Source organism: Plodia interpunctella, chromosome 3 (genome assembly GCF_027563975.2).
Source record: "Plodia interpunctella isolate USDA-ARS_2022_Savannah chromosome 3, ilPloInte3.2, whole genome shotgun sequence".
In the NCBI taxonomy this organism is placed as follows: Eukaryota; Metazoa; Arthropoda; class Insecta; order Lepidoptera; family Pyralidae; genus Plodia; species Plodia interpunctella.
In genome coordinates this window covers 3,839,183-3,866,706 of record NC_071296.1, presented here as the reverse complement: position 1 = coordinate 3,866,706, position 27,524 = coordinate 3,839,183, and the positions used below count along the sequence as shown (strand labels likewise).

The 27,524-nt window shown below is 37.1% G+C and overlaps 1 protein-coding gene across 8 annotated transcripts; it reads left to right on the top strand.

The window, feature by feature from the left end:
• Positions 1-495: 495 nt before the first annotated feature.
• Positions 496-25,249, top strand: LOC128683620 (uncharacterized protein). 8 transcript variants are annotated; one of them, XM_053769422.1, is made up of 15 exons: positions 4,735-4,966; positions 5,080-5,142; positions 8,119-8,289; positions 14,236-14,332; positions 15,237-15,398; positions 15,845-15,954; positions 17,177-17,398; positions 18,169-18,351; positions 19,115-19,290; positions 19,453-19,656; positions 19,968-20,192; positions 20,474-20,686; positions 21,295-21,491; positions 21,580-22,729; positions 25,030-25,249. In XM_053769422.1, the coding sequence occupies exons 2-15, from the start codon at positions 5,095-5,097 to the stop codon at positions 25,088-25,090; spliced, it is 3,219 nt and encodes a 1,072-aa protein (XP_053625397.1). In that variant the 5' UTR covers positions 4,735-4,966; positions 5,080-5,094; the 3' UTR covers positions 25,091-25,249. The 8 variants fall into 8 exon arrangements, with proteins under 8 accessions (XP_053625401.1, XP_053625402.1, XP_053625399.1 ...); XM_053769425.1 differs by having other exon boundaries at positions 4,738-4,966; positions 15,237-15,293; XM_053769426.1 differs by lacking the exons at positions 4,735-4,966; positions 5,080-5,142 and adding an exon at positions 496-646.
• The last annotated feature ends 2,275 nt before the right edge of the window (positions 25,250-27,524 follow it).

The window sequence follows — 27,524 nt, the reverse complement described above, 5'->3', positions numbered from 1 at the left end:
GTTAACTACCCGCTTCCGAGGAAATCAATGAAGTGTTTCTAGGAAATAGTTCGTAATTATTTATATGACTTTCTACTACTACCTAATAAAATGTTACAAATTACTGTTTCAATCGAATAATTATTTTATTGAAAGAAACTGTTTTTATTTGTAGATGTAGATGTAGTTGTTCAATAACTACTAAATTAAGATTTTGTATTCTAGTCTCATACATACTTATAAATACATATTTTTTACGTTAGATGCTTGGATTTATTGCAACAATATATTCCTGATAAGTAGCTCTATTATTATTTTCAGTTTAAGCAATTGACGAAATCTGTGTGTTTATCTGTGCCGATTATTAAACGAGATGCTTATCATGGTCGATATAATAGATCCACGAGCTATCATAAATTTCATTGCAATCGAGGATCTGGCTGATCAATTTGGTGGCGGAGTAGTGTGGTGCGCGGGGGGCGCGCAGGGCGCGTGCGCGGGCCCGGGCGCGGCGCGGCGGTGCGCCCGGGGCGGCAGTGCGCGAGCCGTCTGTCGCGCCGCCGCCATGGCCGCGCCGCGCCGCGACCGCTGACCGCAGCGCCGACCGCGCCCGTCTCCGACGCTCACTCGCCCGGCTCACACCTCGCTGCGCCGCGCCCGCCGCTAGGTAAAGTATCGGCCGACGCGTTTTGCCCGCGCTTTGTTAGGCCGCGCGTCTCGCCTCGCGCCGTTTCTTCGTCCTTCGTACATGCCGATACATAGGTAACGTTATCAAGACAACAGTCCTTATAATCTGGGGGTCTGACTCGCTACGCAGCTCGCGACCACGTCTATCTGGACTCGCAGCCGAGGAGACGACCTATCCCGACGATCGTGTGTTGTTCGCCCAACTGCTCCGATGCTTTATCGGTTAGTCGACGTAATTTTCCTAATTTAGTTTTAATTCTTTTCTCTAGTAATTGCTGGTTTTGTTTTAGCTGTGTGGAACTAAAGATTGATACCCTTTTTTAAGCTTTACTGCTTTATGGATTTGAATCTAGATTAGGTGTTGCATAACAGGGCATCCGACGATCGTGCTGTCGCCCATCGCTCGCCGTCTCCCCCATCGTTATGAGAGGCGACACGATGCTCCCCTATACTATGAAATAATGAAAGTGGAAACAAACGTACCTACTTCCTTTGACGATCAACTAAAAGCGTAGTAGATTTAGAGCTTGTTCATGTTATCATTAATAATATTAAGTAGGTTACACCATTTTAGTCAAATTATGAAAAACACTAACAAACATATGAATTTAATTGGTACCTTTTACGTATTTACGATAAAATATACAATTTACTTGCGTGATATACAAAAACGGAGTGTCTGAAAAATACTTACATACATTTATCAGTATAGTACTATGTTACTTACATAACATATTTAGTGACTCTCTAATTAGAACTAACAGTCGGAGTAAACGCTAATACGCGTCGTCTCCGTAGATTGTGGAAGATACAATGGAGACACGCAGAGGTCGAGTTAGCAGTAATCGGTGTTAATTGACTGATAACTTGGCGAGAGGCAGAAATGTACCAATCTGTCCATGGGAAGAGACGTCCCGCTAGTCAGACGCCTCTCATTATGCGGGGTCGTTGTCGCGCCTGTCAGAAATGAGGTACCGTCCCATACAAAACGTAAAACTGGCCGCAAACAATAAGAAATACAATGTAAACAAAATTATGATGAAATCAAATTAAAACAAGGACGACGGAAATTTTGAACAAAGTCAATTAACGTCGTTGTTTACATTTCATTTCTTCTCGTTTGAAATCAAGTAAACCTTTTGACACTTCAGTGTAAAATCATTCCATATGATTTATTAAGTACCTATAGTATGAAATTGAAAACAATTACTTTTGAAAGTTAAATATATTTAATGAATTCACAGAATTTGGATAGAATTTTATTTTTGTTTACTGAATCATTTTAATTTCACAAATTTATTACGGCTTCTCTCAAGATCATCCTCCGGGCCGCGTAAACAAATCCGATCTCATGACCACTAACAGTTTTGGCCAATTGGTTAGTTTTATTACTACTCTGGTTAATATAACGACGTCTTTTAGACGTTTGAAAAATAAACTACTTTAATTTATCGCTTTCGAAAGTTTCCGCCAATATTTGTATGTATTGGGACCTATATACCTACTTGTTTATTTAGCCCAAAAGTAATAGACGATCACAGAGCTCGGATTTTTTAACCTTCTTTAGAGTTTTGTGTATCCGATGTGGAAACAATTTATAACGACTTACAAAAATAAAAACGTAAAAGAAAAAAACGTACCAACAAAAAATTTACTAGATTAGTTCGGAGACACAATTTCAAAAGCTTTATATTTTTTTAGGTTTTTTGGTGTTACGTGGTATGCCCCTGTCACCAGCAACGATTAGTTTTGTTATTTTTCAAAAGAAACTAGTGATTTAAAAAAATAATCAGTAAGTCGATCATGCAGTCGCAATGAAGAAATAAAATGAGTTGCTATTCTTATGTCTCATTATTATTATTTGGGGTTCCGCAAGGCAGTGTCCTTTGTCCTAGTCCCTTCAGTATTAATGTCAATGATCTATTGAAGACAATAAATAAGTTTTGCTTTGCAAATTACGCAGTCTGGATTTTTACAATACAATGAAATATAGATAGATAAACCAACTTAGATTTGTTTGAATGGTGACCGAATCGAGAATGTTTTTACGGTTTTTTATTTTATTCCAATGGTGGAGGATTTTCATTTTTTACATTTAAATATCTGTATTTATAATTTAATGATTGGCTTACTTAACTTCATCAAAAGGATCTTTTGTTTCCCAATGGAACCATAACAAGACCATTGTAATAATTCAAGACCCCATTAGGTTCAATAGCCACTTAACGCTATTAAATCATTGATTGAAAGAGTGAGTTACTAAGCATGTCATGATCTAAGTCCATCATGATTAAAATTATGAATTTCAATGTACATAATGTAGATTTCATATCATTATAGTATTAATAAATAATAATAAATATATATGGACAAATCACACAGATTGAGTTAGCCCCAAAGCAAGTTTGAGACTCTTACCATACCCTTACCATAGTAAGGGTTAAAGATTTGATATTTTTGAATTTAATAACATCGATAATCAGATTAATTTATATACTTTCACATTCGAGTCACAAGGTGTACAGGTTGGTTACATGCATAAGATGATGGCACAAGTGACACCCTGCAAGGGCACCGCAAACATAGAGTGAAGCTAGATGCCTGCTTTATTTATAAATAAGTTTAATTACACATCAGATTACATTATTCGGTGGAGAAGCATTTCACATTTGTCGTTAAAAAAATCGTACAGGTTATAACAGAATGCTGTTATAACTAAGTAATTAAAAATCTTAACGTTACTAAATGTACGAGAAACGATTTTAAATGTTTAATAAAAAGAGACTGCTTCGTTATATTTTTTGATGCTTTGGGATATGGTTGTATATTTTATATAACATGTAGTGTGGGCTTGAGGAAACTAATTTCATTTTTTTTGTACTACCATAAGAATAATAAATTTAATACGTGGAAAACAAAAAGTAACTGTTTTTAGTAATTCAACGTAGGCAATAAAGCTGTTAATATTGAATCTATGATCAAGTTATAATACAGTTATATATTTATTTACGAACGAAAATATTCTGTCGCCGTTGCTATTAAATTAAATACATACCTATAACTATTTCTTATTGTTCACCATTTTGGAGCGTGAGCCCAAAACGAAAACAGTATGCAATTAGAATATCATTAGATCGTCATCAATCCTTATGAGTATCTACCGTTGATCATTTTACTTCACGTTATTTCCATATTTGTACGAGTGCCAACAATACCAGGCGTCCTATGTGAGCTACGGAATGCTACACGATAGAATACGACGCTGTATGGGTGTTTACGCTCAACGTAATGCTAATCTGTAAAAATAATTGTAACCCCAACATTTTTACTTATGGAATCATCACGCAATTTGACTGCACATGAGGGCATGGGCTAGAGTCGTGGATTGATAGGTTACATATATTACATATGACGCAAAGCACCGAGTCCTTGTCGCGTTTTTCGCTCACTTAGAATGCCGGGAAACAGTCGGCATAGCCAATCTGGAAAACCTCCAAAAATAACTTTGCAAGGAAAATTGTCGTTATTAGACCACATTTACTTTATTGATATCGTGAATTTGGTAAAGACGGTGAATACGTGTGTAACGACATAAGCTGTTATAATTGCTGCCTACCATTTTAACTTTTGTAATATTATATTTACCTCATGTAATTAGTAGGTACTTCGATGATTTACCTACACTTCATTCAGTTCATTCAGTTATTATTCCTAGTGGATAGTTTAGTTGATTAATATCTACTAGACCAGATTGGAGGACTAAATTATTAAATAGTATCTAAAAAAAGTGTGAATAATTATCATTATCATGTCACCTACTTCCAACCGAGGTTACCATTTAGTGTTTTATCCTATATAGGGTGCCTCTCGCAAACGACGTCGACCAGTTATCGCACTTATCTAAAGGTGCTTAAGCCTCCCGAAATTCCCCCATGACTTTAAAATTTATGACTTGAGAAGAGATTTTAGCGGACGCGGCCTTATCTGTTTTATCAGAAGATATAACGCGTTGCTGTGCGTATGTCGTTTCTAAACAATAGTTGTCGAACATATTACAATGTGGAGAGTGCTAAATTGAACGAGGATTGGAGAATATTTGGCCAATTTTAGGCTAGAAGAAGTAATAACTCATTAAGAAGAAGGATTATCATGTGTTCAAAGCAATACAGTTATATTCTGTCAGACGGACGCGCGTGGTTTGAACTGAATCAATGAGCCAGTCAGAGCACGCAATATTCACGTATATTGGTTACAGTGACGTGTAAATATACACATGATTTAAATCGGGCTGCGCATTGAGGTTAGTGGTGATTTGCATACGACTATCAATATTTTGCCTGCTCGAGGCAGCGGTAAATACAATGAAATTTTCTCGAGTCGATGACAATGCTGATTTTAATAACAATTTTGCAGATAAACGCGAACCAAATGGCATCCATAGATGAGTTCGTGAATTCCACTGCATGGCTTGTCAAGGTACTCGAGAATCTAGCTGAGCGTCGATTGTTTTGTATGTTTTGTTATAATGATCATAATGAGGGTTATGACCAGAACACAGATAGGTAACTTTGATCATGCCATTAACATCTTCAATGTCGGCTATTACTTAAATTTTAATATGTAATAAACTATTTTAGGATTTTTTTGCAAACTATATAGTTATAGTTGAAATTGGAAATCTGATTTATCCCCACGGAAAACTGAATACCTCATAATGTGATTTATAGTGAAAACAGAAAATGTGTGGTTGCCCAGACTTGAGTATTTTATCAAGTCTTAGTCTAAGTCTCGCATAATTTACTAGACTAATCTTGAAGAAATACTGGATAGAGCATAGAGTATTTTATATCCTGAAATACTCATAGGAGGAATCAAAGCCCGGGGTGCAACTAGTTTTAGATTTAAAAAAATACAAGAATTTATCAAATGAAAAAGATACCCGTTAAATGATAAGCCTATCGCAGATAATCATTATATGATGTATCCCAGCTAATGTTCAAACTGGTTAACCAGCGTAACGCTGTACTGAATGCGATGTAAACACGCGATTAAGTATGTCTATTTCTTGCGACACGTGTTATATTTACTTATTATATCCTTGTATATAGCTAGTTAAATAACAGCCAACACCGGCATTGTTTAGATTTTTAATTTAGTCTCAAGTATATTCTACTTCCAGTTATAATCACTATATTAATTTTATCTTGTTCTGATTCTAATACCGTCGCATAGATTAGTATAGTGAAATTTTGGGTGTTTATGTTAATGAAATAAACAACAACCTTACTAAATCTAAGTTTTCGTATTTAGATTGTAATGTCTTCACCTTATTTCGTGTTTTTTTCCTTTATTTGGGATCGGCCATCGAAATTAGACCTTTTTAGGAAAGGCCAAAACTCCTTTCACATCATGTTCTTCCCCTCTTCCGTAAACAATCTCAGCCGACCATCGGTCATCTTGTCCACTTTCGTAGCAACTTTGAAGGAACCCATGATATAGTTACCACCTCGTTCTGTATTTTGTCGAGGCTCGCCAACTGATCATTATGCAACATATTGATACCATTTAATTTAATTGTAACGAATTTTCCAGAATAGTCTATACCGATCACCTACAGCTTCGCTATGTCATCTGTATCTATTCTCCCCCAGCGTTGCAGTTGTACCGTATTTGCACGTGCATACAAAAACGTGGTCTCGTAACGGGCGCGAATAATTACAAATGATCAATGTATTTTTACACTAAGTCTGCTTCATATCAGTGGAGTCTGCACACCTGACGGGTGCGCTTGTATCGTGTAAACGCTCCGTGATTATTTATTTTTTATTTAGAAAGTGCATGTGGTTCCGTATCCAAGGATTGGGTTTTTCATGTTTCTATATGAATAGGTAAACTACTGTTATATTCTTTTCACTAGTTCCCTGGTCTAAAATTGTGTATATTGTTTACGTTTATTTTGATTATTCTGGTTTCTTTATTGCTGTTCAAAGATTGTTATTTATAAAGAAATAAAACTAAGCGACTCATTATACAAAATATATATAATGCACTCGAGAATATGACTATAGTACTGAGATACTGGATAATTTGGAGTGATAGTTATATTCAACCAGAATCATAATTCTTTTTCTTCTTCTCAGCGTGTCGACTCGTCTTAATTTGTATGGACCAATTCATCATTATAAGGAACATATTTCATCAGGCTCTATATATAGATTCATTTTTTAGGCGGGTCGCGTGATTTGCCCACGGCAACAGTTTTTTTTTTTCGGAATTAAAGGTATTTTTATTAACACTAGAATAGGTAATTTGAGTAATTTCATGAAGATTAATTTAGTAAAAGTTGAAGAGGTAAAAAACTTACTTCGCATTTGTAATATTTATGTAGTTGACATTATTATACGTAAACGTACGCGCACTGCCTCATAAAAACCCAGTCTTTTGAGGTATTTATGGAGGCAAAGAAGAGCCAAAGCCAACATGTTGAGGCCTTCAAGTACCCTTAAAAATACTTGTAAACTATAATACTAAAGAACAATTTTCTGGGATAATACTGTGAAACAATACATATAATAAAACTAAAGAAAGGTAAAATTTGCACATTGTCTATTTTTAGGGATTTTGTTATTTTTTTTATATTAGGTACGTCAAATCGTTATTGAAAATGTTGTAACAGAGAAAGCATAGATACGTACAAAAATATTAATATATGTAACAAAATTTTTTATTGGGTTGTAATTTGTCCATAGCACCCTCCCTCCGGAAAAGCAATTTTCACGTGCTAAATTTAGTTAATTGAATAAGTATATGTACTAAAATAGTCACGTCAACGAGCATAGTCGAAGACATAATGGTCTCTCTGTCTCATCTGAACGTGTCCTGGCTTTTCCTCAATCATAAAGCATCGTGAAGCCCACTCATCTACTTTTTCTTTTCCACTTGGCGCGGGCTTTGGTATCGTCATCTGCTTCATCATCAGCTGCTTCGCTCCCGTTGGAATTTTGAGATAAGACATATAGCTTATAGCAATCTTGGATAATATACCTTAGAAAGGTATGGTATGGTATGGTATGGTGGAATAATTTTTGAAATCGGTTCGGTAGTTTCAGAGACTACCCGCCTCAAACATACAAACTCACAAACGCTTACCTCTTTATAATCATTGTAATATATGACAGAACTAGACTCTACCTAAGGTTTATGAGGCTAAAAACGTTATTTATTTAACCTTCCCATTGATCAATTGGACTCACTCTACACTGCTGCTATCTCATCCGTGTTTCATTCCTACATTTTCTTCTCTACTTCATACGATCTTCATTCCAATGGCGCTTATGTCCTTCTTGACGAAATGAAGCCAGCATTTTTTAAGTTTGCCCCTTGTGCTACGCACATCGTAGAATAGGAAATATGTAAAGTAGCACGCAATTGTGACCATATAACCCGTTGCAGGTGTCGGGGGCGCAGCGCGGGCGCGAGCGACATGCGGCCCCGCCGGCAGACGCCCATGGAGCTCGGCTAGCGGCGCGCGCGCAGCACCCGCGCCCGCTCCCCGCGCCCCGCCCCGCCGACAACATGGACCTCGCTGACGTGCCTCGACATCGACCCCTCGCCTTCGATAAGGTCAGTACCTGGCATATCTTCTTATACATGAGGACATTTTGTCTACATACTGAAGAACTTTTCGTATGGGATTAACCCCGAAATTCGCGAAATAAAACATTCTGATCCGTATATTTTCCTCAATAGGTACTTATTACGACAACGTATTGATTTTGTGTGGAACAGCTGATTAGTTTAAAGTCATTTGACATGTCTGTCACCCATGTAAGAGTGATGTACTCCTAATACTAACTAATATTATAAATGCGAAAGTAAGTTTGTTTGTTACCTCTTCATGCTCTATCTATTTAACCAATCCTCTTGAAATTTTGCATACCTGTTTTGTATTGACGTGAGAAGAACATAGGGTATAGGTAGTATAAGGTACGGGTACCTTTCTTTGAGCGAAACCGTATTACATAAAGACAACACTTTATCTTATACTATTATTATAAAGAGGTAAGCGTTTGTGAGTTTGTATGTTTGAGGCGAGTAATCTCCGAAACTACCAAACTGATTTCAAAAATTCTTTCACTATTAGAAAGGTACGTTATTCAAGATTGCTATAGGCTGTATTTTATCTCAAAATTCCCACGAGAGCGAAGCCCCGGGCAACAACTAGTGTAATAATAAAGCTAGTATTATATAATGATAGAGAACACAAGCAGGTACAAACCTGAGACGAAGATTAAACAACGATATGTAGCATAGGCATAAATTGGATTTTTATACTAGTACATAATAGTGGTAGTATTTTAATACTACTTTAAGTACCTCTTTAATTTAAATAACAATAGATTTTACTGAGTGTAATAATATAAAATTTGTCACTTTATTTTACCTTATGATGCTACATTTAATATAGGTAATGTTCATTTTGATGAATGAGCTCTATCAATTTAGTTTTATTGTCGGGTGATAGATGTCTGATGTAGATATAAGGAAAATCGATGAGATGGCCTCAACCAAAGGAAATGGCTTTTCTGGCTTCACAAAATTTTTTGGTATAGGAAAATGTCAGTTAAACATCAATACCTAATGGGGAATCGCGGAGCCATGATGATTTTGCAAATTTTACGATTTTAATACATACCTACTAATACAAACAATAATTATTTATTTCAGGTATACTTAAGTACAGTATAAAAACCTAATTTACATGCCAGTGACCCATATTAAAAATACCTCACATTACATATAAAATTATAAATACTTAATAACTAGATTATAAAATTATGTATATGCCACAAGTTTAAAAAATAAACTCGGCGAGACATAAATACTGTTACAAACACTGCAAGTTTTTGAAACAGTTCAAAATGCAGTTCAACTGCTAAAAATTGCCTCCTATCTCATTCATTTCATATACACAAATTCAATAATCTTTATATAGGATGGTTGCTTGCTAAGGGCGAGTTGCACCAGTCAACATTGACGTCGACTATAACCTGCGCGCCGCCAACGTCAAGACTAAGGTGTATTTTGCGTTGTTCCGAACAGGTTAAAGCTAACGTCAAAGTGGACTGGTGCAACTCGCCCTAAGTATTTATTTTTAACGCGGTCGGTCGGGAAGTTCGGAAAATCGATAGGGTTGCTTCGCGATGGCTCGCGCCGCCCCGTGCTATCCTCGGCCTACTCTAAATTATTGTTTTCTCATCAATATTTAAGGTCTTCGGATCAAGATGCAGGTCTAAACGTTTAAACTTTACGCAAATTAACAATATAGACTTACTATCAAAACCAGTTTGAAATATTACTAAGAATCTAGATTTTTACATTCAAAACTGTTTGTACCAAAATAAAATAGTGTTAAAATGTGGACAATAGAAAACTTTATAGTTTTTAATTGTCCGTCACTGTAGTTATTGTAATAATAGCCCATAATTACGTAAACTTAGATTACAGTAGCCCGCCCCAGCTTCACGTAGCCTTTTGTGTCTGTTTGCTATTATATTCTTTTACCTATATTATTAGTCTTCAAGCAACTTGAGCCATAAATTCTTTAGGATATATATTATATAAGAAAAAACTTCCTAATGGATTATTATCTACGTGTTACTAGGTATGTATTTAGATAAATATCTCTATGTATGTCAAACATATTGCTAATAAAAAATATCAATAGCGCTCTAAGAATGAGATTCAATAATAAGTATCACTTGTATTTTATTGATTATGATTCACATATCCGGTTGGAATAATAGAGATAATATTATATTAATGTTCTATCTACGTCTATTCATTTGTGTAGATAAGTATAATACCATTGAATACGGGATAAGTTAGCAGAGATTTGGTATGTACAATTGGTAGAATAGCTAGTAGGTAATTGCCCTTTACATAAAAGTTAATAAAGTAGGAAATATTACAAACATTTAAATTAATCTAATTGAATTAAAATTTAAAAACACTGAAATAACCCTCTAAAAGTTATTTGGTAAAAAAAAGTTTATAATATGATTTCAGCTAATCTTAAAATAAAATAAAACAGCTCGATCCATTTGTGTTAATTCTATAAGACCTCTAAAAGTCCAAAAGCACGATTGGGTAAATTAAAATAAGTCGTAATATTGATAACAATAGCCGCTTGAATTGACGTGCGTGATTTACAAGCAAACACCGCAGGCTGGCAGGCTTTTGTTGTCTCTTTGCGCCTCTCACGCCTTGGTGCAGAACCCCGGACACCGCACAATACCCGGGCCGATACACATATTATCCATGGTTATTAATTGCTGCTAACATACAATGGGGGAACAGATGTCTAATTTTAACACACATTGGATATACTCGTAGGTATTATTCATCATCATCGGCAGTCCTGCTACTGGGTATAAGCCTCTTTCAATTTATGCCATCCGCAATTTTCCTGAACTATTCGAAACCACTTATTTTGGATATATTTTACCTACATAGTTTTCTAATGGGTTAAACTGAGCTACGAGACTTGGGTTTTTTACAGCATGTTTTTGATGGCATCAATATTACTTGAAACAGATTTTCATCGTGCCTGTTCAATTGAGGCGAATCCCTTCTGTGATTATCTGTGGTTTGGTTTTTAAAAAGTTCCCCAACTGCTTAGTAGGCAAACGACCATGCGCGTTTCCTGATGATAGGCACCGCGTTGCAACTTTTTAAGAAAGTGATAGCTAAGAAGATTCTTTTCTTGAGTTTATTCCACTGTTTAGTGCAGCGTTGGAAAATTACGCGAAGAACTAATTGTTATATGTTGATATAGCAATAAGTGCTCATTCCACATTCCCCAACGGAAAATATTCCATGCAAAACGACGCCCCAAATTATGGCTTTGCGAAATTATTACGAAGCTTCTGGAGTGATGCCAAAACCGACGATAAAAAGCGAAAGCTGGTGGAGTTGAACGAGACCCCAACATGCACCCTATATTCCATTGTTAACCAACGTCAAAAGAGAAGGCCAAATCGGTTCTAGTTTTTATTTTCCATCATAATTGAACCATTTATAAACTTTGGAAGTATCTTTTCCGTTCCACATAGTCATGTATAACCAGCAATAAAATTTTACTGTATTTGGGTTTCATACAAAGAGAATGGAAGGTTTTTGCTCTAATGTTTTGAGCTTTGAATACACATTTATTTTTACATGCAAATCGTGAAGCCAGCGTTTATAAACAATATTAGCTAAAGTTCAATCACGTCGCGTTCAAAACAACTTGTAATCCGCCCTTTTATCTAACCGGTCATTCGCTTTTGTTGGGAATTTTTGATTTTGCAATTCGGGTAAAGTATTTATTAATTGAGCACGACTCAGCGAAAAAGTAAAAGGTCGCTGTGAGTGAGGCGCGGCTGCGATCCGCCCACCAGATTAGGGCTGGCGGCTCGCCCTGATACATTAGCTGGCTGCTTCTCCGACCCGAGAAATGTAACTGGAAAATATCACTTCCAACGAACAAGCTAACTTCACGTCACATGTCTTGTTTTAATGAGGGAGATGTGAACATTTATATGCAGTGCATAGATATTCATGAGCCACAATGGCTTTTCAATGGTATGTAGATCGTTTTTAGATCATATGTACACTAGAAGCGGGTTCGCTGTTATGATGATAATAATAAAGTTTGTGGTCATGCCCACAAACTTTTGACTTCGTCCCAAAGATAATTTGATAGATAATTCCCAAAATCATTATTCTAGATAATTTGATAGTTGCCAAAATTGTAAATTCGCTGGACATGAAAAGAGAAAGGAAAGTCACGTGCTTCGGTGTTTATATACAAAGGCCGCCATTTCTTTACGACGTAAGACACAGTTATCAAACCTAGGTATTAATAATATAAGATTCAGTCAAGGTAAAGATGTTCACAACAAACAATCTTTAGGTGTAATGAATTGGAGGGGTTGGGGTGGCGGGGAGGGTCGCGAGATGTGACCCGATCGATCTCGCCCGTGACGTCATCGCCTTAGCCTTCGAGCTCGTCTCCTGGGACAGACCACCCCGAAATCACACAATGCGAGACGTCAAATATTTTAACAAGTGATCAGCGACCGTGCATTCAATCCGTGTTTGAAGTCGATGATGAGATGGCATACCTATGTTATTGATTTTGATAAATTGGAAGTGTATTGGGAATGTTCAGGAAAAATAATAAAAATATGAAAATGTTATACGAAGAATTTATGTAGCACTAATCAGACCGTACAGATATTTTTACTAGTTACATTTTTTACTTCAGCAATCAAAATATAAAAATGTTCACTAAAAAACGAAACGACTTAGGACTTTGTTATGGATTTATTTAGTCTTCCATAGTTAAAGTATGTCTGTCAACAATTTGTACAGTATGTATTCTTCACCCTAAGAGCTCACCTATAATAGTTATGATGTATTTTCAGTAACGAATTCCCCACACTCGCTTCAACAATGCTCTGCTCAGACTTTAAAAAATATATCAACCGTTTAACTTCATTATTCCCTCTTAGCCTCGACATTAGATCAAGTTCGATATGCAGCCATCGAGATTGGCCGGGAGAAGGCTGAGGGCCCTCACGATAGGGCCACAGCGTCAAGTTCACTTTGACCTACAAGGACGCGATCCAACGATTGACGTCATCATGACTCTCATCATTCTTCTCCACACCAAGTTGAAAATCTTTTGAGTTACTTGACTCGTTTTTGGCGTCGTTGCAAGGTAGTAATGCTTTACTAAAACGTCTGGAATAATCGTAAAAAAAAAACGATCGTGGAATCAGAAATCTCAGGAATGAACGGCAAATCCAAACTTCCCTGATTTCAATGCAAAAATAATTGCGGAACTAATCACTTTCAGCAGCGCTGCCGAATCTAAATGCGCATTCAAAACGAGTTCTGCCCGTTTTCTCACAAATTAAAAAGAAATAGATACACATATTCGTTCTTACATAATTTAGTACACGTTTTTCAGAGGATCTCTCTCTCATCATGTGTTCCTAGTTTCTCGGCGACGCGCGACATGTCGAAAATCAGGGACCGCGTAAGAAATAAATTTATATGTTTCGATTATTCCACTGTCCGGTCACTCGCCTGACGTCATATTTGTATAATGTAGGTAAAAAGCCCTGCCTACCTGTAGCTTCGCTATTCTATGCCGGCGTCTCGCTGGTTCCGTATTTAGGCCATAACAGTTTGCGGGGTCGTTGCGATATTATTTATTTATCCGTTTCATGAAATTATAACGATATTTTATATTCGTGTGGAAAAGCCACTACTATTGATAACATTAGGCTTGCTAGCCTAATGTTAACAATAGTAGTGGCTTATAAATGTGCGAATAAATTTTATATTACCCTTTTCATTACTCGACTACTGTACCTACTTATATGATAAAGAATATAACATCTAGGTGCTAAAATCATATAATTTTCGTCTCTTATAAACAACATCAAAATTTTTGACTTTTCATAAGTAGATAAACTTCTATCTAGACTTATTGCTAAATAAATGTTTTTTTTACAGATGGAAAGTTTGATCAAGGAAATGCAAGATCCAGAAACGGGTGTACCAGTGAGAAGTCAGAAACTTTTTCTTAGTGTTATTCCGTCAGCTTTTATGGGTAAGTTAGGTATTTTGTTCATCATATAGATTTAAAGAACGAATATATTTAAAGAATGGAAGCATTTTATTGCATTACTGCCAAATAAACTCAGAGTTACGAAATATTATATAAAATTTAAGTACCTATATGCATTGTGTAGACTGATTTATAAAAGTAAAAATGTCGTAATTTATACACTTTTCAACCATGGTATTCGCCGATGTAATAAATAAGCAAGTAAATACACTTCAGTGTATCAAAAACGAGATACATTTTGAACAAGACAACTAGAAAAATGTACAATAGACGGCCTTATCGCTAGTGTAATCTCTTCCAGGATACCTGGAAGAGATTACACTTGCGATAAATAAATGGTGGTGCTAAGAACTCGACAAGTTTACTTTGCAAATCTTCTTCAATACAACTTATAATAGGTTTTATAAGCCATTATGATAATCAAACTCCATATGGAGCTTGCCTATTGCAGAGGCATAACTACATACGTAATTTATTTCCGTACAGCTCCAACACATGTAATATTAATTGTATGTATAATTTGCCTATCAGTATGCGAATGTACCGGCAACACGCAATCGTTTTAAGCGGTTTTTATGACTGCTAGATTATTATGAATTTTCTTCATTTATCAAGGACAAAAAGTACTCAAATTTTTTAAATGGTGGTATTTCCCTTCTTCAAATTTCTTTGATCTAATTAACTAATCTAATATTTAATATTTTTATAATATATAAATCTGTGATTTTGTCATCAAAATCTAGGTTTCTAAGGTTAATAGTAAAATTATTGATTTTCCTGCAGCGCAAAAGATTTGGTCAAAGATATTTTATTCCGTCCTTAGTTGAATATAACAAACTTGTGTATCCTGCTCTAAATCTGTAGGTATATGTCTTTTGTGTTACAGGTTACGATCTTGTCGAATGGCTAATGGAACGGTTTAATCTTGACGAAACTAGCAATGGTGAGTGTTTAGTGGTCGGCACTGTGCCCTGGGCAGGCTGTCGCCGGCGGGCCCCAGTAGATAGCTATAGTGAGAAGTGGCACTTATGTCCCCAGGTGTTGATATGTAGGTAGAGCCATCACTCCTCTGCATGGATGTCAGTTCTATTTCACTACGCATTTTATTTGCAACATTACACCTACTTTATTTTACCCTAATTTTGAGGTTTTCCACTCTGATGGTAATTCAAATACATTATGTATAGTTTTATCATTCAGTTCACGAACGATAGAATTATACGTATATACATTTAGAACTCAGACTCTAAAATCATTTATCTGTTTACCTAATGACCAATGATAAATATTCGAGACAAAAGGCAATATTCATTAAAAAAGTGGAATACTTCTATATTTTCGCATCATCAAATTTCAACGCAGAAAATTCAAACGCCTGCTTACATGTTTGATTTTTGTTCTAGCTGTACGTTCTCAGCTTTTAGTGTTGAATTTAATCTGTAATTATTTTTTTCTTAAATATCCTTATAATAATATCCTCCTTCTGTATTTCAGTTGAAGCAATAAATTTAGCCAATCAACTCTGCCAATATGGTTACTTCTTTCCTGTCAACGATTTGAAAAACCTTGTGTTAAAGGATGATTCTTCTCTATATAGATTTCAAGTAAGTATTTCTCTAGCAGATTTGATTTATTGATTAAACACCTGTTTAGGGTTCCGTAGTCAAACCAGCGGTTTGTGAAGTTGTTAATCGGTGATAATAAGAATCATTAAAGTATAAGATAACACATAACTGCTTCCATGTGGAGATTGTTTTTAATTTGAAGAACTATGGAACCCTATTAATATAGTGCATCTCGCACTTGCCACTTTTTCACACTACATTTTGTATCTAAATATTGTAGTAATTCTACGTGGTTACACAGTACACACATATATGACTTGCAATATTGTATAAAATTATTAAGTAATCTTTTTGTAGTAATTAGGTATTTGTGCACTTAGTTACAATAAGTAGTTTGAACTATCTCGTTTATAAGAAACCTAAGAATTTATTAATTTATTTAATATTTGCGTAAGTATTTTCTTGTTTTAGGGCAAAGTTAATGAGGAACCTTCATAATATATACGCCTGTTTGTCTTTCTCTTAAAAAAAATATATCGTTGACACAAGCTTTATTGTTGTCATATTACGTATATTGCATTCAACTTAAAATATCCGTGAGTAAATAAATCCTCAACGATTTATTTACTCAGTTCACTTGTCGGGAGCCATGAACCCACCGAGAAGGGTGCGCCATCCATTCATACTTATCTTAATAATGTATGTACAATATTTCAGCTCAATCAGTTGAAGATATCTTCTTCAAAATTGAGTTACAAGATTCAACCCGAGCATACTTACATACTTACAAACATTTCAAGTAAAATAAATAGGATAAAATCCAGACCATATTTTTCGTATTTTTGAAGCAGCCCTTCACGTGACACGTAATTAAATGCTTGGCAAATATCAATAAACATACCCATAACTCCTAATGAATTATTAACGTAGCTTAAAATATGACTTGAAAGACGCTAAGACCGTAGACTTCCCTTTTTGAAATTTTGATTTATCTCAATAATGTTAGATTTATTTATAAAGTTTGTTATCCTATCGTGCGTAGTCTTTGCGAAGATTTCATCATATCGTTCAAAATTATTCAATTTAGGAAGATTACATGATTTATTTACGTCAAAAAATTACTTAAACTAAGTCGACTGCCACAAGTCAACGAGCACATTATGTCCTGGCCCTCATTTAATTTAAGAGTTAAATGTTGTTAACTGTAAATAGAGTTAATACTGCTTCCTCTTAAGAGTTAAATATGTTATGTTGTTCATAGAGCCCATATTACTGGCCGTGGCAGGCGCCGCGCGTAGCCGGAGGCTCCGGCGCGCCGACCCTGGGTCCAGACAACGTGGAGTACGCCATCTACCTCGTGAAGCGGACCTTAAGGAACAAACAGAGGCATGGCCTCGAAGACTACGAGCAAGAGGCTCTCGCCAACCTCAAAAAGAATCTCGCGGCCAAATGGGACTTCATCACTATGCAGGCAGAGGAACAGGTATTGAATTAATGGAATTTAATGGTGAAGGTTTGGAAATAAAACCTCTGTAATTTCAGCTTTACATCGGATACACGTAATACATATTGTTATTATATGTTTAACATATTGTGTAAGTAAAATGTTAGCAAAAGAAGCAAGCAATTTTTCAGATTCTCTTCTATCCTGACTTCGGCTATTATATATATTGTAATAGACGTTTTGAATTTAAGTCCAATGGACTCATCAAAATGTATTTGAACATAATGAGCCATAATGTTCATGGCTACAATTGGTCTTCCAAGGACAATTCAAATTGCCTTTGAATGACCAATAGTAGTCTAATCTCATCACAAGTTCCAGTAGAGAAGAAATATCCAATGTGAAGATATGCATTCTGAAAATCGTGGCTAAGTCGACGGTGGATGAAGTCGGTTCTCCTAGTGAACCATTTGTAGTTGTGTAATATGGTAAAAATAACTATCACGCAATTACAAATGGTCTACGAAGAGCAACCATAACAACGAGTCAACGCATCAAGAGCTTGAAGAAAATAAATAAATAAAACAAATGCCTAAATAGATAAATAACTGGACAACACATAATCCAGGACCACAGGTTGGCGAACGGGCGTGGTGAGCACTACACTACGGGCGTCGCCAAAGTAAACGTAGCACGGAGAAGAGAAGACAAGGTTTATATTTTGTGTCTTTTGTCTGATTTCAACATATATGAAATTGTGAACGAAATGGGCAAGAAAAACATTGTTGAACACGAAACTTGCTATACAGGTACGATTGGCTAAGGAAAGGAAGAAAGGCGACAAGATCGTAAGCGATAGTCAAGAGCGTGCGTACTGGCGCGTGGCACGACCTCCGCCGGGGTTGCCCAGCGCGCTGGAGCCGTGTCCCGTGCCCGTGCGCAACAGACATCCGCGCCCCAAGAAGCGAACTATCCACCAACTGACGCGGGAGGTAACTACCTAATTTACACCTTTTTACTTCATAATAGAGTTCCCTTTACGATGATATCTTGTGCCAATGGTTTAAGTAAGGATCTTCATTGTCATCCTTCTCGGTCTTGTGCCTTACGAAACCAATTCCGACTAGATAAGTTTTTGAGGATAAAATATGCGAGTTTAATTATTATTTTTGTCTTTAAAGTTAGCTAGTTAGCTAAGACAAAGATTTATATAATATTGTGTGTAGAGTAGATTCTATGCATATTATTCGGACATATAAAAGGGTCTGAGTTCATAATCTACCATAAAGAACGCAAGACGATCAACTCCTGGCCCCACACACTCGCACCTGTCACCCCACGTCACGCAAATATCGCATAAAGCCTCGTCACGCGACGCAAATTCACTGCCATGGTGGAACACTGTAATAATAAGCCTATTTCGCCTTTCGCCATTGTTGCCTAACGATTCCTTGCTCTTTTCAAAGTTCGGCGACCTCGATTTAGTTTAACAACTGCTCGTTCACATAAAGACGTAATATTAATAAGTAAGAGCTCTAAGTGGATTGTATGTGGACTCGACTAAGTATATTCTGGAGTCATATGATACAATGTCTGCATTTATCAGAGTTCTGCAAAAAGTTTTTGATTATCACTTGTAGGTATATTAAAAATCTATTTGAATCAGATCTAAAATATGATGTAGGTAGTTACTCTAGAGTTGTCTATAACTTCAAAATACGTCACGTGTTGATGTCAATTTCCTTCATTCTCCAGATCGAACATCTAAAGGCGAGCCTAGATCGCACACGAGTGAAGACTTCAATTGCCCTAGAGGCCCTTATGGCCTACTCGGAGACCTTCGCTCCCTACGATCCCTGGCTCACCCCGCCGCAGCCCTCTAACCCTTGGGTCAGTGACGATACGATCTTCTGGCAGATTAACAGTCCAATGTAAGTAGTAAAAAACTTAAAATCTTTTGATTGAATTACAACACAAAGTACATTAAATAACATTTAAATAAATACATCTTTCATCCTAATAACATGACGTCAATTTTAAGCACTTAAACTGGATCCGATCTTATTGTTTTTTGTTTTATATTTTATTCTCAGAGTGGAAGTACCTAGTGAGAAGCGAGTGCAACGTTGGGCGCTGTCGATCGAAGAGCTGGTATCTGACCCGACGGGTTTGCAGGAGTTTACCAGCTTCCTGCGCAAGGAGTACTCCCACGAGAATATCCGTTTCTGGCTAGCTGTCATGGACCTGCGCAGGAGCAGCACTAAGCAGATCCCTAAGAAGCTCGAGGAAATCTATGAGTAAGTGATCAATAATATATATCATCGTACTTTCTCTAATTTAATTCTCGTTCCGTTCATTCGTAACTGCCCTCACACACAAGCAAGAGCCTTATGATATAGATTTTAATATAGATATTTTTAGTAAGGATTGCTTTTTCTATGCACAAAATTCTTCCCATTTTAATATAATAATGCCTAAGTAAGTAGTCAATAATAAAATGTTGTAGAATAGATTTCATCATGATTCTTAAATCACTTAATACCTCTTTGTTAACAAACTGTATGAAACAATTATTGCACAGTTTCTCAATTATATCACTTACTTCCAGAGAGTTTCTGAAGCCAGGAGCACCGTGTGAGATCAACATCGACGGCGCGACCGCCGAGCGCGTAGCGGAGGGAATCAAATCAGGTTCCCGCTACGCGCTCGACCACGCTGCAGAACACGTATACAATCTGCTCCTGAAGAAGGACTGCTATCCGCGCTTCGTGCGCTCTGATCACTTCCAACGATTGTTGGCCGAGGGGAAGAATGTCCATCAGAAGAAAGCAAAGTAAGAACTTTTCAAAGTCATGTGAAGGTTTAACGAAAGATCTTTAACAATTAGTTAAAGATCTTTAACAATTAGTTAAAGCTCAAATGACCATCATCATCTTTTCACAGCCCAAACAGTACAGTTTTACAGGACATTTTCTTTGAGCTTTTTTCTCTATCCTTTGTTCTGCTACTTTAATGATATCATCCGCCCATATTCCTGCTGGGCGTCCAACACTTGCCTGTTCAACACCACAAAGCCACCTCCATTCGAGAGATTAAAAGATTAATATTTACTAGGTTCTTCAATTTCGGGGGGCAAGTAAAGAAGAAGCCGGGATCAACTAGCGGCAGCGGCGGCAGTGGCGCCGCGCTGTCCCGGCGACGAGGCTCAGACCGCTCGCTGTCGGGCTCCGCGCACGAGCTGGCGGTCTGCGCCGCGCAGCCTCCGCGCGCGCCCGACCCGCCGCCCCACAGTCACTCACAGTCCAACCTCGCAGATATACCCTTCAGGTAATACCACCTCGCTCACATACCTTGCATGTCTGCCGTTCTATATCTATATAATTTCCTCTGACTCATGTCTTTTGTTATTTTTTATATAATAGGTTCTGAGTTCAGAACTTATATACCAGCTGTATATTATCGACCATGCTCATGATGTGTTTCGATTCATCGCTATGGTAAATATCGTTGACCTATTTTATTGAACAATAGAATTAGTAGGTACTCCGAAGTACTTACTAAATCCATGGATTGAACATTGCGCTGGAATATTTTTTAGACGTGGCTCGTGTTATATTAATTGTAAACATAACATTGCTTGATATATTCTGTTATACATATTTAAGTTGATCTTAAGTAGGTTTATTTAGTCTGACGTCAAAATATTGGGTCTTACCGGGATACTGACGACACAGTGGCCTTTTTCAGATCAACATTATGCCATAAAGTTATGATAATAAATCAAACCAAAAAAGTTTACTTTTACGCCTTGTTGGTCTAGATGCTTGGGACCCCTTCAATTACCAAAACTTCTAAATAGATATATTTCAGAGTGATGTTAGATAGAACAGGTATCATGCTAGGACCACTCCCGCACTTTCACTTTACTTTTACAGGGACCCGGACGACGACACGGCGGACGTCCTACCTTGGGAGAGTTCGTCGCGAGAGGGAGTGTACTGCGTGGCAAGCCGGCGCCGGCAGGACTCCGCCGCTGACTCCGGGAGCTCGTCCTCTGACGTCAGCGCAGCCGTCGCTGTACAGGAGCGACGTCGACTGCCGCAGCAGAGCACGCTCGATGGCGGGCTCAGAGGTACTGAAATATATGTATATCTAAGTCGAAAACAAAGTCACGACGAAGTAATATGAATGAAGTCTAACTTATTACATGATTGTCGCAGGTGCGCCACCGCCACTGCGACGACTATCGGCAGTGGAGCCTCGACACCTGGCGCCACTGGGCTCACCGCCGCATTCACCACGGCCGCCCCGCCCTGCCCCAGCCCCAACAGCCGCCCCGCCCCCACACCCCACTCCCACCATCAGCGTAAGCTCTGCGCCCGATGATGAATCCGCGTCCCCCGCGGGTACAGGCTCGCCTGACGACCCGCGCTCGGTGACGCACTCCGACGAACCCTCATCGGTGTTCGCGTCCGCCGACGTCACCCCCACTGATCCGGCCCGGCCGGCTTTCAAGACTTTTGAGGATCGGAGCTCCGTGTCCGATCCCGGATGTGATGACTCTCGATCTGAACTTTCGAAAGTGCCAGTGAGTGTGCGATCCGCGCCCGAATCGGAGTCTCGCGATGACTCCTCCGCCTCGGGCGTAATGTCAGACTCAAAGGATTCCGAGTGGACAAGGTCGTCCGATGACGATGTCGCTTCTGTGAGAGGACCGCTGTCCCGAGAACCGTCAACGATAAAGGAAATCAGTTCGGCCTCAAGGAAAACTAATAGCACAATCGCCGATCTTCCAAAAGGCGCTCGGGCCAAGGACGGCGTGTTAGAAGTCAAATCGGTCCCAGATTCCAAAACAGCGGTGAATACCTCTGACGGAGGCAGTTCGAAGACCACATCGAGTGAAGCGTCGATGGAGACGACGCTGAGCAATACTGCCGAGCCGGCTCATCTGGCCCGTTGTCCGACGTCGAGCGTGGCCAGCATTGTGAGTGCTTCACACGTGTCCAGCGAGGGCAGCAGGACGGATGGCTCGAGCGTGCCTAGTACGGCGAGTGCTGCGATCGCGGTCGTCCCGGGTGCGCCGAGCATGCCGTGCGCACCGAATACGGCGCCCGCACGACCGCCAGTGGCGCCGCTCGCGGTATGTGAGGACATCGGGGTCGACGACGACAACATAGACAAAGTGCCTTCGGCGCCCCTGCTAAGGGTCTCGGGAGAAACCGAGAAGGCGATCCGTTCGGACGCAACAAAAAAAATTGCTCACACAGACGAACTGTCGTCGATTTCTGAATCCAATATTGTTAAGCGTGATAATAAAAGCGGCATCGGCGAGCGCAAGCAGCGGAACGACATTTGTCCCTGGGAGGACGAGTAAGTACTCGTGAGTTTAGTTTGTGCGTTGATAAAAGTAGATGGCTGTGTGTTTCAGGTCGGATAACATTTTATAGACAGACAGAGACAGAGAGATATGCATGTATCTCTGCTAATTTTGCATTGTGCCATGATTTCGTGTGCGCACAATTTTGCATGAATTGTTTCACTTGTTATTGTCACCAAACTGTCATGGATATTTATCTAATTAGTGCAATTTATAACGATGTTTAGTGACTAAAGCCTCTGAACAAAACTGTAGCCATGCTTATAAGTAGTACCTAGTTTTTGCAAGCTTTGGTAATCTTCACAACACAACAATAAATATATCATTGATCACCGTGTCGATCTATGGTAACTTTACACGAATATAACTATTACTGGTACCTATATAGTTCGACGCGGAACTATTATACCTCTAGCTACTTATTTTTTTCATCACGATAATGTATAGGTACATGTAATTTAAAATTACCGGTAATTTTATATTTGCAAGCTTTTTTATTTTTATTGTGCTTTTAGATTTAATTCACGTCACCTCATTACAGTACCTACTTATGTCGGATAAGAATATTTTGTAGACTAAGCACAATGAGCACCCATAAAGCAATAAAATTTTGTTTTATTAAAAAAACATTAAATGATACTATAATATGACGATGTGAATTTGCGTATATCTACCGGGTTTAGAAGATATCGCTTTCATTCTGCCTATTCTTTAAAATATAAAATTTTAATAAGATTAGTATAGAGAATCAAAAACATACATATGAACAACAATTTTAAGCTGCGATTGTCCCAAATCGAACGGGTAAATTTGTATTAAATGACACCTAAGCATTTACCCACATTTATTTTTGCTATTGTTTGTGTATATATTGTTTAAGTAGTTAGTTGCTTAGATTTAAGTATTATTGTTCTTTGTACATAATTAAACATTAAAAATGTTCATTGTTAAATATATGTACCTACCTACTTATTTATTTTGGCATTTTTATTCATTTTCACATTCACATAGTTTGTAATTGAAAAATCAATAAAACAGTTTTATTGGTGTATGTTTTATAAGTGATTTTTCTTTATAAGTTTCTATTTTTCATAATTTTAACTAGACTTATTAAAATTTGAGCTCAAAAATTTCAAATTACATAGTTAATTCATAACTTATTTTTACACTACGTAATAAGTCAACATGGGTTAACATTGAATGAAATAATAAATTATTAATTATTTTGTTTGGCCAGTTATATATTATTTACGTATGCAATTTTCTAGTTATGTTAGCTTGTGCATGACACGAACTAAATCACAAAATTTACTATTCTGTCACAGAATCTACAATCTAATTAACTATTACTCGAATTTTCTAAATTACTTATCTAATTATTTGACACTCTAAAGTGACTTGAAATGTCTTGCGCTAGATTCTCTAATATTTGTATCTATTACGGCTAAATCCCGAAGTACAGCTGCAACTAAGTTTTAGCCGGCTAGAATCAGGTGCAGCCCGTGCAGCCTCAGCTCAGTTGGTAACCTAATCTTACACATCTGTACACGGGCATATCCAGGTTTTAGTAACCTGGGGCTTAAAAAAGTACATAAAAAAACTTTTATATTCTTATGAAAATTAAGAACTGGGGAGCCCTTTTTCAGGCAGTGGGACAGTATGGCTAAATTAAAAAAAAAAACGTTTTGTGTTAATACGGGGTTTAAAAGGTAATACGGTTGCGGGCGAGGTGAGGGAAACCAATCCACATATTTTAGTGTTGGAATAGTTATGAACGAGGTATGCCGCAGGCTGTCTTTATTTTAATTTTATAAATGACTAAAATTATATCTTAACTGTTTGATTGGCGGTTCAAACAGTTCCTTCAAACCTTCCCCCTGGCTGCGCCCGTGCTCTAAATTTAGCCGGGATGATAAAGGTTAAACCTAGTTCTAACCGAAGATAAGCACACTACACGTGTACCAACTGAATGCGCTGCACCTACTTTTAGTAGACTAAATCTTGGTGTAGCCACACTTCAAAGTCGTAATGTGTACCAATCCATTAGATTATTTTTTTAAACATACATAAGTTAATCAAATGGATGGCAAATGGTCTCTAAAATTGTGGTTTTGAAAGAGAATTTTTTTGGAAGACATTGCTTGAGAATGAACCCGCTGTTGGTCTCTAAGTTTCTTTCTTATATCTTTTATGGGCAATAAAGATATTTTGTGTTTTAATGTATATTTTACACAGTTGTTTGGACTAGTAATTGGTTTTTTTGAAGTATTAAAATATGTCTGTCTCTTTTCAGGAACTCGTGCGAGAGTGATGCTCCATTTGTTAAAACTTATGCAACGCTCGGTTACTTATAATTTTTGTAGATTTATCAATATTTTATGATGTCAGGGTTATAGAAAGAAATAATATTTAATTTTTTTATCTTAGACCCTATGTTTTAATTGTCAGAGTTAGGCCATTATTATGTAATTATATGAATATTTTAAAGTAAATGATCGTTAATTATTAGAAAATACTGTGTTTTATTTATTTTTTTTTCACTTTAAAAGTTTTCTAAATATTCTGTGTTAAGTTGTTAATATATACAAATTTTATTTTAATTTGATACATAAATTGAAGATATCATTGACGTTTTTTTTTACCAGTAAAATTATCCATGGATAATTATAAATCTAGATCTATATCTACGTACCTAATATCTATAAAAAGATTCAGAACAAAGTGTCTACACCATTAGAATCTCATTTATTTTACACGAATTTTTTTTATCACTATTTTATGTATAGATTTTTCACACTAGTACTATTTTTTATTTATAAAGGTATACAACGTTATTGAACAAAATACTGTAAAGTACAGTAAAGTACAACATATCGAACAGTCTACCTTTGGGTCATACACAGTTGACGTAATAGTACCTACCTACGTAGGTGCACAGACAACTTTGTTGACCGTGTACCTACAAACACCTGTGTCTAAATATGTATGTCTTTCTATACATATAAAGCACAATGTTCCTGGAAATACATTTGCCAGTATTAAATAGCTGCCTAACGCACATCTCAGTTCCCATGCTTTTATTTGATTGATAGGGGACAATGGACTAAAATAACTTGGTTTACGATTTAATATGTAATTTTATTTTAAAATACTTATGCTAAAATAACTATAAAATAGGAACTTAAAAGGAATTAATTATATAATCTAGCTAAAACGATAGATTTTTTCTTAACAAGCCTCATTTTATGTACTTAGGTAGTAGTATTTTATTTAAAATATTTCTTTATAGTGGTTATCTATATATATTTATCTGTTTTAAATTAATATATTATCAACTTATCAGTCACAAAAAAATAAATTAAGGTATCATAAATTGATAAAACTTAGGACATCTGCACATGCACTGCAATAAAACATAGTGCGTCATTTCATGAAAAAGTTTCCACGCGAATTCAGCCATCACCGGTGTCGGCAATCCAGAAAGCTAATGAAGGTCTGCGTTACTGATGATGCTCGTCGCATGCTTAGTGCTTAGTGACAGCCGTTGAGTGCAGTCCATTTGTTTACATATATCTCACTCACTCCCTACCACACTTCACGACAAACACCGTCTGGGCATAACTGATACCCTTCTGGACACTTCACGTTCAGAGGAGCAGATATAACATTTCTTTTGCTACGCCTGTGGGGTTGACCTTCCGATGATTCTTCAGTTGCGCTCGACTCATCATCATTTGGAGCCTTGACCTCGTCGTTAGCAGGAGGACGCTCGTTGTCGTTGTCTGACATTATGCTGTAATTCATAAGGTAATGCAAATTTTAGTGATTCGTCATCATGGTATACGGTAAGTACTTACAATTTAATCGATTCTACATATTAGTTTCGTATGTTAAAATTGTGCCAAATTTTTACTACCTTAGTAAGTAGATACCTACTTTACACAACTAAGAAAAGATTAATGGTAAGTATACCTATCTAAACATTAGATACACTTGAACTTAAACAATTCCTCTTGTTTTTTTTTAACATCCCACTCAGAGACTTCATTTCGCCAAAAAATATTCGCATTTGTTTCACTTATCTACGTAAGTACGTACGTAGCTGAAGATAAATTACCTCCGGCAATGGAATAAAGAAATAAACTGGCGAAATAAATTTCTGAGGATTTGACTAACTGTTCACACTAGTATTGCTATAGCTGCGCTAATTGATACGAAAACTTACCTAACCAAAAGCACACTAAAACAATTAACATACTTACATTTTACGATTCCCTTGTTGATTACAAATTGCAAGATAAACAAATGACTACTGTAGCTGAGGTACGCACGTCCGAGTGGCACTGTGTCATATGACGAACTGATTTAGATGCCGGTTGCCTTGAAGTATATAATAGGAACCAGCCAAATTCCCATAGAGCCTTGTTTAAACATCATGACGTTGGGAGATACAATAGTCCTGAGTCACTCTTCTGGGGAAATTATAAAAGAATTAGTACTATTGAAGTGTCGCCGCGCCGTTTACATCACATAGTCATTGACGTCACTTAGGTATTATCTGTAGGTATTATATAGAATTTTTGGCACCGCACGGAAATAGATTAGATGCTACATTGTTCCGTGTAGGTAGGTTTATGAACCTACCTACACGGAACAATGTAGCATTAGCGAATTATATGTAATTCTGATAGCTCTTTCAAAAGTAGAAAACGTAAACTTGTACTCCAAATAGCATTGGTGTTCTGGTAAATGATTCATGCTATATTTATCACAAAATCGATAGATAGA

What these genes read in the sequence shown, in the direction of transcription:
- LOC128683620 (XM_053769421.1), top strand. Translation starts at nt 1,566, where the DNA reads ATGGGAAGAGACGTCCCGCTAGTCAGACGCCTCTCATTATGCGGGGTC. An exon ending in TATTCCGTCAGCTTTTATGG is followed by an intron (nt 14,333 to 15,236) that starts GTAAGTTAGGTA and finishes TTTGTGTTACAG; the next exon opens with GTTACGATCTTGTCGAATGG. An exon ending in GTCCATCAGAAGAAAGCAAA is followed by an intron (nt 20,193 to 20,473) that starts GTAAGAACTTTT and finishes AATATTTACTAG; the next exon opens with GTTCTTCAATTTCGGGGGGC.